The 11,607-nt window shown below is 36.0% G+C and overlaps 1 protein-coding gene across 1 annotated transcript; it reads left to right on the top strand.

Annotated features, from left to right (window-relative positions):
* The first annotated feature begins 9,192 nt into the window (after positions 1-9,192).
* LOC113296162 lies at positions 9,193-10,567 on the top strand. The gene is made up of 4 exons (XM_026544495.1): positions 9,193-9,726; positions 9,817-10,202; positions 10,280-10,376; positions 10,463-10,567. The coding sequence occupies exons 1-4, from the start codon at positions 9,193-9,195 to the stop codon at positions 10,565-10,567; spliced, it is 1,122 nt and encodes a 373-aa protein (XP_026400280.1).
* Positions 10,568-11,607: the final 1,040 nt, after the last annotated feature.

Genomic DNA, 11,607 nt, shown 5'->3' with positions numbered 1-11,607 from the left:
AGTCTATAAGGATAAATCTGTCTCCCATAGATAAACCCTAGGTTTTGTTCCGTCTTTAGATATAAAATCAAGGTAACATGAACTAATTGATAATTCGTTCTTATATTCCCGAAGAACAGCCTAGATTAATCAATCACCTCTTTACAATCCTCCCTGACTACACAAGCGGATTGTCGAGGAATCACAAACACTGGGACGAAGATGTTTGTGACTTCTTTATCTTGCCTATCGGAGAACTCTCACGATCTCAAGCCAATCAATCGATTGTACTTGTACGATAGAAGATGCAAGATCAGAACACACAACTACGATAAAGTAGTATCGGTCTGGCTTCACCATCCCAATGAAGTCTTTAAGTCGCTAACCTGATTTTAGAGAAGAAAATCAAAGATTAATGGAGATCGACTCTAGCGGGCGCACTAGTAGCACACTGACGTGTGGGGATTAATTTTGCACAATGCTAGAAGTCTCCTTTATATAGCCTTCAAATCAGGGTTTCGCCTTGGTTACATAGCAATCCTTAGTCACTGTTAGACGAAAACCTGATTTAGATTCAAGGTAATATTTCTCAACTGTTAGATCAAAAACTTAGCTTTTCACACACACTTGGGTAGACGTTTACTGGGTTCGTGAAAACCATGCCCAAACGTGTACGTATATGTTGGTTCAATATAGTAACCCAAAAGGTTAACCATATGAGAATTTCATATTAACCTTGTTCTTCTTCACCATAACTAGTTCAATTGACTCAAATGATTTAGTTACAGAGTTGTTCAATTTCTATGAGATCTTATGTAACTACACAAGACACAATTGAAACAAAGATGATTCGGTTCGATTGAATCGTCTCATGAACATTATAGCCACGGTTTGCATAAAGTATTCCTTAGTAATTTAATGTTTCATGTTCAGAGAACATCTTTAGATCATGACCTCTTAAGTTCACAAACAAGTTCGCGGACTTAAGTTAATCGGTTGAGTTTTCCAAACTCAGCAAAAATTCTCGGAAAGAGAACTTCCGCCAGTTCGCGGACTGGGTTCTCGGACTTAGCACACAAATGAGTTTTGGAAAATCCCAGCAGAAATTCTCGGTCGATAACTTCCGAAAATTCGCGGACTGAGTCTGCGAACTAGGTTCGCGGACTTGGCAAGCCAATTCCACAATCCTCCCGATTTCTCTTGATCAACAAAGTTCGAAAACTTCGGTTCAAGGAATACATGGTTATGTAATCTAAACTGTCATTTCAATCATTGAGACATTCTCAGAGGACGCTATGTAGCCGTTATTCACAGACCGATTCACGTCAGAGCAATTCTCAAAGGGATTGAAACTTTTCATGACTTTCGTCACTAGGTGAAGATAAACTTGATCAAAGCGAAACGCTTTACCAACACACGGTTTCGAGATAAAAGATAAGCAATGAATGCTCAACTCAAAATGTCAAGTGTGTATGATCTAATCTATATAACATACGACTTTTGTCTCATAAGAAGTAGGAGATAGAAGAGATAGACTTTTGAGTGATAGATAAGTTCAAGTCTCCACATACCTTTTTGTTGATGAAGTTCCACGGTTCCTTGTATAGATCTTCGTCGTTGTATGATGAATCACCATGAAGTCCTTGAGCTCAACTACACTTTTCTATCCTAGTCCGAGACTTAGCTATGTAGGCTAAAAATCAAGATTATAGTTTTGATCACTAACATTGACAAACATGCTTGAGATAGCAACGCATGCGAGGTTGACCGAGCTATGCTCTAACAGAAATATCACAGGTTGTGCGTATCTATACCTATGTTGTATTAACCTGTAAGAACCTACCAGACTCGTCTTGGTGAATTCATATCTTGAAATATAGATTACAAGACTTGTTCTTGTTGGAATTTTGTTCGTAAACAGCATGTGTATACTAGGTTTGGGTTGTTAAAGAAATCTTAAATACATTTTTGTATTCAAATGTATAGATTGTACAAGGATTGTCTACACTGGTTCCCCAACGAAAAAGTTGGTGATGTACTAGGTACCCTCGTATTTTCACTCGCGACCTCATCCTTTCTACAAACTTTGTAACTTTATAGTGTACGGTTATCAACACCCTTGAAGAACTATATATGTATTCCACCGAATTCAAACTTATTTTGTATGCAATACTACATCATGGGACGGGATCCACTAACAAAAGATTTTTACAAACGTTCTTGACAAAACATGTCAACCCTATGATCATATATATCTAATTGCCTATATATTTGGTTATATGGCAGGATTTTTAGTTTTGGGTTTTGTTTGGTGGTCATAAATATAAGGGATAGAAATATATCTCCATTAACTTCTTAAAACTTTAACACTATATGAAGTTTTAACCCTAAGGAGATGAAGAAAAATCTGCCACATCTGTCGTATGTTCAAAGTGAGACGGACATGATTCAAAATGTTGTACATTTGATTGGAAGATACTTTAGGTGATTCAAAAGTGTAGATAGTATTTGATGATAATTTTGGCTGAGCCAACATGCCGTCTAGAACTCCATATTCATATTACAATCATGACGTTCGTAAAAAAATAAAATAAAATTGATGATCGCACTTGATAACATCAAAATTTGATTTCTAGGACAAATTAGATTATCGATACTCTATTTTATGTTTATTTGTAGAACATGACGGACATGAGACCTACATTAGGTTTAATTTCATAATTTTCATTCCTAAACATTATTTTTTCAGAACCAAACACAAAGTAAAAGTAGATCTTGTGCCAAGTCATCAATTATTTAAGCCGTCTGATATTAAGGATCCAACGACTAATGAGTTTTATTAAATAGTTTTGTCAAAGCTATTTGTTAACTGATCCCCTCCCACTACATCATAGATAAAAAAAACCCGAAGAACATACACTTCTACCAAGTTGAACCTCAGATTTGTAAATCACATCACAAACCCATGTTTGTGTAAACATCGGTTGAAAACAATATCTTGAAAACATATTTTTCCACACGAACAATAAACTATCGTTCAAATTCAGGCTCAATCACACCAGTTGGTCAAAGCTCAAATACCAATTATTGGGGAAATTTTGCTACGAACGCGACGAAACACAAGATCACAAGGGCAATTGGAGATTTGGACCAAACATGAAGAAATAAGAAGAAAGACCGATAAAGAAGCACCCAACCACAACACAAGATATACGTGGTTCACATTTATAAGCTACATTCACAACCAACAACACCAAAAAAACTTCCATTACAAACAAAGACCATTACATGCTCTTTCCACAACCCACAGAAGAAAACTAAAAAAAAGAGTTAACAATACATACCTGAGGACACCATTGAAGAAACCGTATAAACCAACTCTCTATATCATTCTTCAAACCAGCCTCAGGTCTTCTCTTCTATGCCTTCTTCAGAGCTCCTAGTAATAAGAAGAAACATGGAAACACGACAAACTTGGCTTAGAGCAAAATCCCTAAACCCTAAATCACCAAAATCTTCTCTTTATAAGTTTGTCTCTCACACTGATATTGTCCTTCACGGTAGCACTCAATCCTCCTTCACAAAGTGACCGAAATCCTAAGCACCATGATTTGCTACTCTTCTAGGTTGGATTATCTCTACACCTATAATTCTAATTCTTTATATATTAAAAAAAATCATTTATATAGAGAATCAAATCAAATTTGGCCCTTAAGAATGAGTCAACACATTTCTTATTCTTTATTCTTCTTCTTTCTTTTTCTTTTTCCATTTTCAGCAGCCGAACCTCCCTCCATAAATCCCCCAATAATGTATATTAGAAGGTATTTCACCAAAACCCATCTAGAGTTTGACCATTATTGCTTAGTTAGATCGATAGAATATGGTTTCTTTGTTTATCAAAAGTTGGTTCGGCCCAAAAGTTTGCGACAAAAACAGACGAACTTAGGCCTTTTCTTATTTTTTTTTGCTATGTGGAAGATCAGTTCAGCTGTAATTAGTAATTCAATTTTTAGCCGAACTCAGGCTACATCTTAGGATTCAACAAAGTTCGGATCATTCGACTTCTCAATGTTTTCAGCCGAACAGGTAAACTTGGCAGAGTTTTGTAATGCAATACAGTTCGGCTGATTTAACTTGTATAGGTTTTAAGCCGAACATCACTCTGTGTATCTCAAAATTGTTTAGTTATTGGCCGAACTATGTTCTTTAAGGCCGAGCGAAGTATATACTTTAGGAGAACTTTGAATTATTAGCCGAACCTGATATCGAACAAGCCGAACTGTTCTTCCCATGAGAAGTTCGGCTCTTATATTTCAGCCGAACCAAGTATTGAACTCCAAAGAAGTTTGGAAAATTTCAATATTTTGGAGCTATAAAAGAGAGATTAGACGTCGTATACCTGTGTGTTATTAGCAGAAGGTTCTTCATTAATGGCTCTTATATTTCAGCCAAACCAAGCATTGAACTCCGAAGAAGTTTGGAAAATTTCAATTTTTTGGAGCTAAAAAAGAGAGATTAGACGTCGTATACGAGTATACCTGTGTATTATTAGCAGAAGCTTCTTCGTTAATATATTCGTCCTCTGGATTTGGCTTCAAATCCCCAAATCTCAAAATCCTAGTTTTTTTTTCACTTCTTCCTTCCTCTCTCAAAAACCCCATTCTTACTTATAAATCAGATTTTTTCCAGCTAACTAACAACTTAACTTAGTCGATCATTAACATTATTATTAAAACTAATCATAATCATTAACATTAATTAAATGAGGGTAGTTATGCCATTATCAAAAAGGGTAGATAAGGGGTATTTTTTATTTAGTGACTCTATTTTGGCATTATTTAGTATGCCTCATAAAATTTCAGTATGCCGCAAAACAGGTTTCAAATAGACCTTCGATAAAGAACTCTGGCTTTGGCCCATTCAACGATCTTTTAGTTTTAGGTTTCAGGAACATAAAAAGACCTAACGACTTTCGATAAAGGTATGAAATAATTTCAGGAACATAAAATACCTTCGATAAAGAACTCTGGGAACTATCCAAAATATATGGTTCAGTCATGCTTCTACAATTTGGCTCCTGTATCCAGTACCCACATTTTTTTAAGCCATGAGAAAATTGCAACATCTCTTGGCAGAAGTAAACTTCCATACAGCCTTAGCCCAGCTGATTGTGTCAAATAAAAAAAAATGCTATACAACTAGCTTATAGCTACTCTATGTAATTCGTATACAATCTAATCAAACTCGAAGAAACAGAATACCCAACACCCACTGCCCTTATTAGTTCTTCAAAACGTATCCTGTTATTCTCAATGAAACATTATCAACAAATCTCCAATACCCCAACCACCAGTTTTTTTTGTTTGGAAGAAAAAGAAATACCAATACCAAAACAAAACCCCAAAGTCCAGTTCCAATACCCACCAAAAAAGCAGCATAAAACACTGGTTTGTCATTTGCTTTCCCGTCATTGTTTGGTAGGCTCATACCAGGATTAACTTGTTCACAAATCTTGTTTGTCGGGTAGCCGCATAACAAAGCATTACCAATGTAAGCTGAACCATCTGTACTTAATGTATCAAAGTGTTCTCCTCTGGGTACCATTTCACTCAAGTTATTGTTAGACAAGTCAAAAGTGCTAAGAGGGTCGATGGAGGTAAGAGACGGTGGAATGTGTCCAGATAATCTGTTAAAACTCAAATCCAGTGACTCTAAACCTGTCATGTTCCCGACATTCATCGGGATCACGCCATCAAGGTGGTTATCTGATAGGTTAAGCATCTTCAGACCTTTAGGTAGACAAATATCTTTCGGAATGCTTCCGTTGAGGGAGTTTCTTGAAAGATCAATTCCAGTATTATAAGTGCGTACTATCCCGAGTTGTTTTGTCGCCTTTTTCCATTGTATTTGTAGTTCCACACCCGAATATACCAGTGAGATTATGTCACCAACCAAGAGATTGGCATTTGACATACTTGTTAGCATCTCCAAGTTTCCAATCTTCTCAGGAATTGAACCAGACAACTTATTATTTGACAAGTCTAAAAACTGCAGCTTATGCAAATCCGTAATTTCTTTTGGGATCGTTCCGCTAAACATGTTTCAGCTCAAGGAAATAATCCTAATATTTCTTAATTTACCAAGGAAATGGGGTATACCACCTTCAAGATTGTTACTCCACAAGTTGAGAACTTCCAAATACTGAAATTTTTGGATAAAGGCAGGAAATGTACCATTTAGATTGTTCTCGTAAAGTTGAAGAAACTTTAAATTTTTCACACTTTCGAGTTCAGTTGGAGCTTTTCCAGTGAGATTGTTCGCGCCAAGATTTAGAGAAATAAGAGAACTACAATACTTCATAGTAGAAGGTATTGTTCCAGATAGTTTGTTGGATTATATGCAGAAGTAGGCCTGGCCTGGACCCTCACTTTCATTTCTAGGCCACTTTTTTTATTTCTTGCAAAACTAGGCAAGTTAAACGGATTCCATCCACTTTAACCATCTCGGTCAATTTATCGCGTTGACTTGTCAATATCTCGCCAAAATATCATATAGGGAGATCTCATACATATGGTAAGATTACTGAAATGTCCTTCACATGTGTGTGTCAGTCACACACGTTTAGATGTCCACCTGTCTCGATAAGATCTCCACGTGTTGCTATCTGAGAGCCAAATCTAAGTAACACGAAATCTCGAGGATGAATTGAACGGCCAAGATAGTTCTTCATTGTTATTATCGACAACGCGGGAAGGTGTAAGGAATAACAGAAGATTCTTGGATTGAGAAATCGATTCATTTAGTTTTTTCTTCTCTTTTGTTCTTCAGAGAGGGTTCTTCAGAGAGGGTTTTTAGATAAATCAGTGAAACAGTGTTTTGTTAGTTGAGATTCGAAGAACAAATTGAAGATTTCCTGCTGGTGAAGATGACGAGAAGGAAGAAGCGTTCTACAGAGAGGTAACAAAAAACACTAATCTGTTTTTTGAGGTTTCTCGGTTGATTTTAACGTTTCAGTGATGAACTTATTATGGGTTTTCTTTGTAAGGTTGATTTATTTGGGTTTGTCGAATTTCTAGGGTTTTCTATGTTTATAGAATTTTTATGAAGTTCGAATTTGTTCTGCTGATAATGAAGTTCTACTGATAAATTTCTAGGGTTTCTTAATTTCAAAATTGGGTTCTGCTGATAATGATTAACTGAAATTGATTTCTAGGGTTTTTTATGGTTTGTGTGATAATTGATTTCTAGGGTTTTTATGGTTCTAGAATTTGTCTGAGATGGGTTTTCCATAAATTTGTCTGATATATATTTTGTTGTTCTTAATTGTAGAAAGCAAGTGGTTAAAGTGGTTAAAGAGGTTCAACACGACATATTTCCAACCAGAAATATTAAGGTGAAGGATCTAATCAACACTGCTATGTGTTTTGAGTTTAAGGGTTTGTCTAGAGAAGATATGGGTATAAATCAGTTAAAGTCTAGGATTAGTCCTATGTTGAGATTAACCAGTAGAGAGACATTGGACCTTCTATGGTTTGTTGATCCATGCCTACCATCAAACATCATTAATGATGTAGAATTTTGGTTTTTCTGGGAAAATGCAATTGAAGATGAACATGGTTGGATTACATTGTATTTGCAAGTGATGACACTAGATGAGAATGGTGAGATAAATGTATCTCAGGTTACTGCAAATTCACATCCTCCTCCACCACAAATGACACCCAAAAAGAATGTGACTCCAAAGAAGCCAGTCTCTAAGACTCCACCTAAACCAGTTTTTACTAGTGGTTCATCACCTAAGAGATGGCATGGCAAGTCAGTTAGAAGAAGTCAAAGAATACCAAGGATGAAGAAGAAGAATCCTACTAAAGTGTTTGTTGATTTAGCTGGTAGTGAAGAAGATGTTTTTGATGAATATGTTGATGATGGAGGTGTATCATTTCCACAGTTTACTCAACAAACACAAGCAAGTGTAGCTGAGAATGATGATGGAGATGTTTATATTCCACAGTTTACTCAACAAACACAAGCAAGTGTAGCTGAGAGTAATCCTGTTTTGGAGGCTAGTGGAGCTGAACAAGGTAATGAGATACCTAGATTAGATGATTATTTCAATCATGACTTTTGGGTTGAAGCTACAACACAGGCAGAAGTGGTGGAAGATTTGTTTGCAGTTGCCCAAGAGTACAAGAAAAGTGATGAGTATGTCATGCACTTGAAAAATGTAGAAGAAGATGAATGACAATGACAGTGAAGAGAAAGATATCAAGAGTTACAATAAGTTTCTACAAAAAGTTGAGAATGGGTATCTTTCAGATGGTACTGCAAGTGAGAGAAGTGATGGTGATAATGTTGATAATGATGCTGCAAGTGATGGTGATAATGTTGATAATGATGCTGCAAGTGATGATGATAATGTTGATAGTGATGCTGGTGATCCAAACTTTGGGGAGGTGGAGGTTGAGAATGACAAGGAAGGTATGTGATTGCTTTTGTCTCTTTTTAAACTTTGATGTGTTTGATTGTATAATCCTTTAATTTATTTAGTACTAATGCCCTTATCTCTGTGGTTTTGTAGTGGACCATTATGGGGACTTGGTCTCTGACAGAGAAGAAGAAGGTAAACTGTCATTTGTTTTGTAGTCTTTTGTTTTTCTTATTCTTTGTTTGTTTGTTATGTTTGTTTGAAGTGAAAACTACATTTTTTTGTACTGCATAACTTGTTATGCACATTTTTTTGTAATGCATAACTAGTTATGCATATTTTTTTTGCATCTGCAGTGATTTATGATAAGCATAACCTTTGATGCATCTGCATAACTGGTTATGCACATTTTTTTTGTACTGCATAACTTGTTATGCATATTTTCTTTGTACTGCACAACTAGTTATGCATTTTTATTTGCATCCGCAGTGATTTATGATAAGCATAACCTTTGATGCATCTGCATAACTAGTTATGCACTTTTTTTTGTACTGCATAACTTGTTATGCACATTTTCCCCTTGTTTGAAGGGCTCTAACTGAGTTATTTGTTTTTGGGAATTTGTATCAGAAACCAACAAGAATGATGGGCTTGAACTTATAGTATCAGAAAGCAACAAGACTGATGGGCCTAATTGTTCAAAGCCTAAATGTTCAAAGCCTCATGATAACACACAGTTTTAAAAAGAGCATGCACAACATTTTAAGGATGAGGAAGATGGGGAGATGTTCCCTGAGGGAATTACTTTTGAACAAGTGGATCCTTACATCCTAGTGAAGGGAAGCAAGTTTTTCAGCAAGAATGCTTTCAAGAAGAATTTGAGGGCCTACTGTGTGAAGCATAGACATCATGTCAAGTTTAAAGATTCAAACAACTACAAGATTAGGGTGAAGTTCATTCATCATGAGAAGACCAAGTGTCCTATGTTCATTTATGAAAGAGTTTTGAAGGGTGAAGGAACTACATTTACTCTGAGAAGTTGGAATGTGAAGCACACATGCAATGGAAATGTTAAAGGGGAGAACAGATGTGCAAAACCAGAATTTGTAGCTGACTGGTACATGCATAGGTTGGAGACTCTAGGTAGCAAAAACAAAATCCATGATCCTGAGTCATTGGCAAATGAGTTCAACAAAACAATGAAAGTGAACATTAAGTACCATACAGCATGGAGAGCAAGAAATATTGTGTTGCAGAAACTTCATGGCAGCTATGAGGAGCAGTACAAGAAAATTCCTGCATTCTGTGAAATGGTGAAGGTAACATTAATTGTTTTGTTGTTTGTTTGTTAATGTTTGTCTTAATATTACAAATTATATGGCATTAACATTACTTTGTTGAAACTACAGGAAAAAATGCCTGGCAGTGTAGCTAGTTTCTCATATGGAAGCACAGACAACACATTCTTGTCAATGACACTCTGCTTCAAGCCTGCTATAGAAGGATTCTTGGCTGGATGTAGGAAAATCATTGGATTGGATGCTTGCCATTTGTATGGGAAGTATGGTGGTGTGTTACTGGTTGCAACAGGTCTAGATGGTCAGAATGGTTTAGTACCTCTTGGTATAATGGTGTGTATGAATGAAACCATTGAGAACTGGAAGATTTTTCTCAAAGACTTGAAAGCTATACTGGGTGAAGACTTGCATTTCACCATTATATCAGACAAGCAGAAGGGGATTAGTGAAGCTTGTGACAAATACTTCTTCTTGGATGAGCACAGATTATGTTTCAGGTTAACTTTTATATCCTTAATATTTCCTAATAATATTAGTTCAATGACTAACCGTTTCTTATTTGATAAATTGACAGACATTTGATGAATAATTTCAAGAAGTATTTCAAGTCATACAGCTTACATGTTCATTTCTGGAATGCTGCCAAATGTTACAAGAAGAGACACTATCAGGTATGCTCATTTCTCAAAACAACATAATGTAATTTCAAGTATTACATACATGAGTTTGATACTATTTATGTCATGTTTGTTTTTAGCAACACATGGATAAATTATTTGCTGAGGATGAAAAAGTTGCACTCTATCTCATAGATCAAAAACCTGAAAGCTGGTCTAGGTCTCATTTCTCAAATGAAGTGTGAGCACATCAACAATAATTTCTCAGAGTCTTTCAACAACATGGCCAAGCCCTTTAGAGATAAGCCAATCATTACACTTGCACAAATGTATAATAAACTGGTGATGGGTCTTTTCTTCAAGAGGAGGAATGAAAGTGAAAACTGACAGGATGGTGAGATAGTTCCAAAGGAAATGAAGCTGATTACAAAGATGCAGGACTTAAATCATCTGTTTGAGTTAACTGGAGCTGTAAGGGGAAGGGTGTATGAGGTCAGGAGTGTTCATGATGCTGTGTTTGTTGTGGATCTTTCCAAAAAGAGCTGTAGTTGTTTGCAGTGGCAGCTGAGGGGATTTCCCTGTCAACATGCTATAGTTTCTTTAATACCATTGAGACCAAACTGGGTTGAGTAAGTCTCACTCTATTTTCACTCCAATGTTTTGATTTGTTATATTCCCTTTGTTTTTCCTTGCTCAAGCTTGATTGTAAACTGATAATTTGTGGATATGCTTCCCTGATTTCATGTTGTAGCTACTGTGACCCTGTATACAGTGTGGAATACTACAAAAAGACATATTCTCCAGAGTTTGAACCAATGTCAGCTGAAATTGACTGGGTAAGACCACTAGTTTTATTAAAGAAAAATATATTGATTATTGTGCAATGAATATTTAATAATAACAAAGATTCTTGGATTCTTTTAGGGTTCATGTTTTATATAATACACAACCTTTAAGGGTTTCATATCTATCTTAACAAATATCTTCTCTTTCTTCCTCTCTTTGTGTAGAATATACTGGTAGAGTTCATTAATCCTCCTGTTATCATAAGAAAAACTGGAAGGCCAAGAAAGAAGAGGATTCCTTCTTATGATGAAGCTGGAAGTGTGAAGAAAATGAGAAAGTATAAGAAGTGTGGAGTTTATGGTCACTATGCAATAACTTGTGCTGGTGGAGAGGTTGGAAAGAATCCAAAGGGAGAAAAACCTAGAACATGTGTTGATGGCTCAACATCATCTACTCATGTCCCTGAACCACCAAAAAGGAAGTACAATAGAAAGAAACC

The sequence above is a fragment of the Papaver somniferum genome, chromosome 7, assembly GCF_003573695.1.
Source record: "Papaver somniferum cultivar HN1 chromosome 7, ASM357369v1, whole genome shotgun sequence".
NCBI lineage: Eukaryota > Viridiplantae > Streptophyta > Magnoliopsida > Ranunculales > Papaveraceae > Papaver > Papaver somniferum.
Note: the sequence above shows the minus strand (reverse complement) of the source record. Positions and strands in the feature narration are given on the sequence as shown.

Coding starts and splice junctions, on each gene's coding strand:
- LOC113296162 (XM_026544495.1), top strand. CDS start 9,193: ATGTTCCCTGAGGGAATTACTTTTGAACAAGTGGATCCTTACATCCTA. Junction 9,727..9,816: donor CATTCTGTGAAATGGTGAAG/GTAACATTAATT, acceptor TTGAAACTACAG/GAAAAAATGCCTGGCAGTGT. Junction 10,203..10,279: donor GAGCACAGATTATGTTTCAG/GTTAACTTTTAT, acceptor ATAAATTGACAG/ACATTTGATGAATAATTTCA.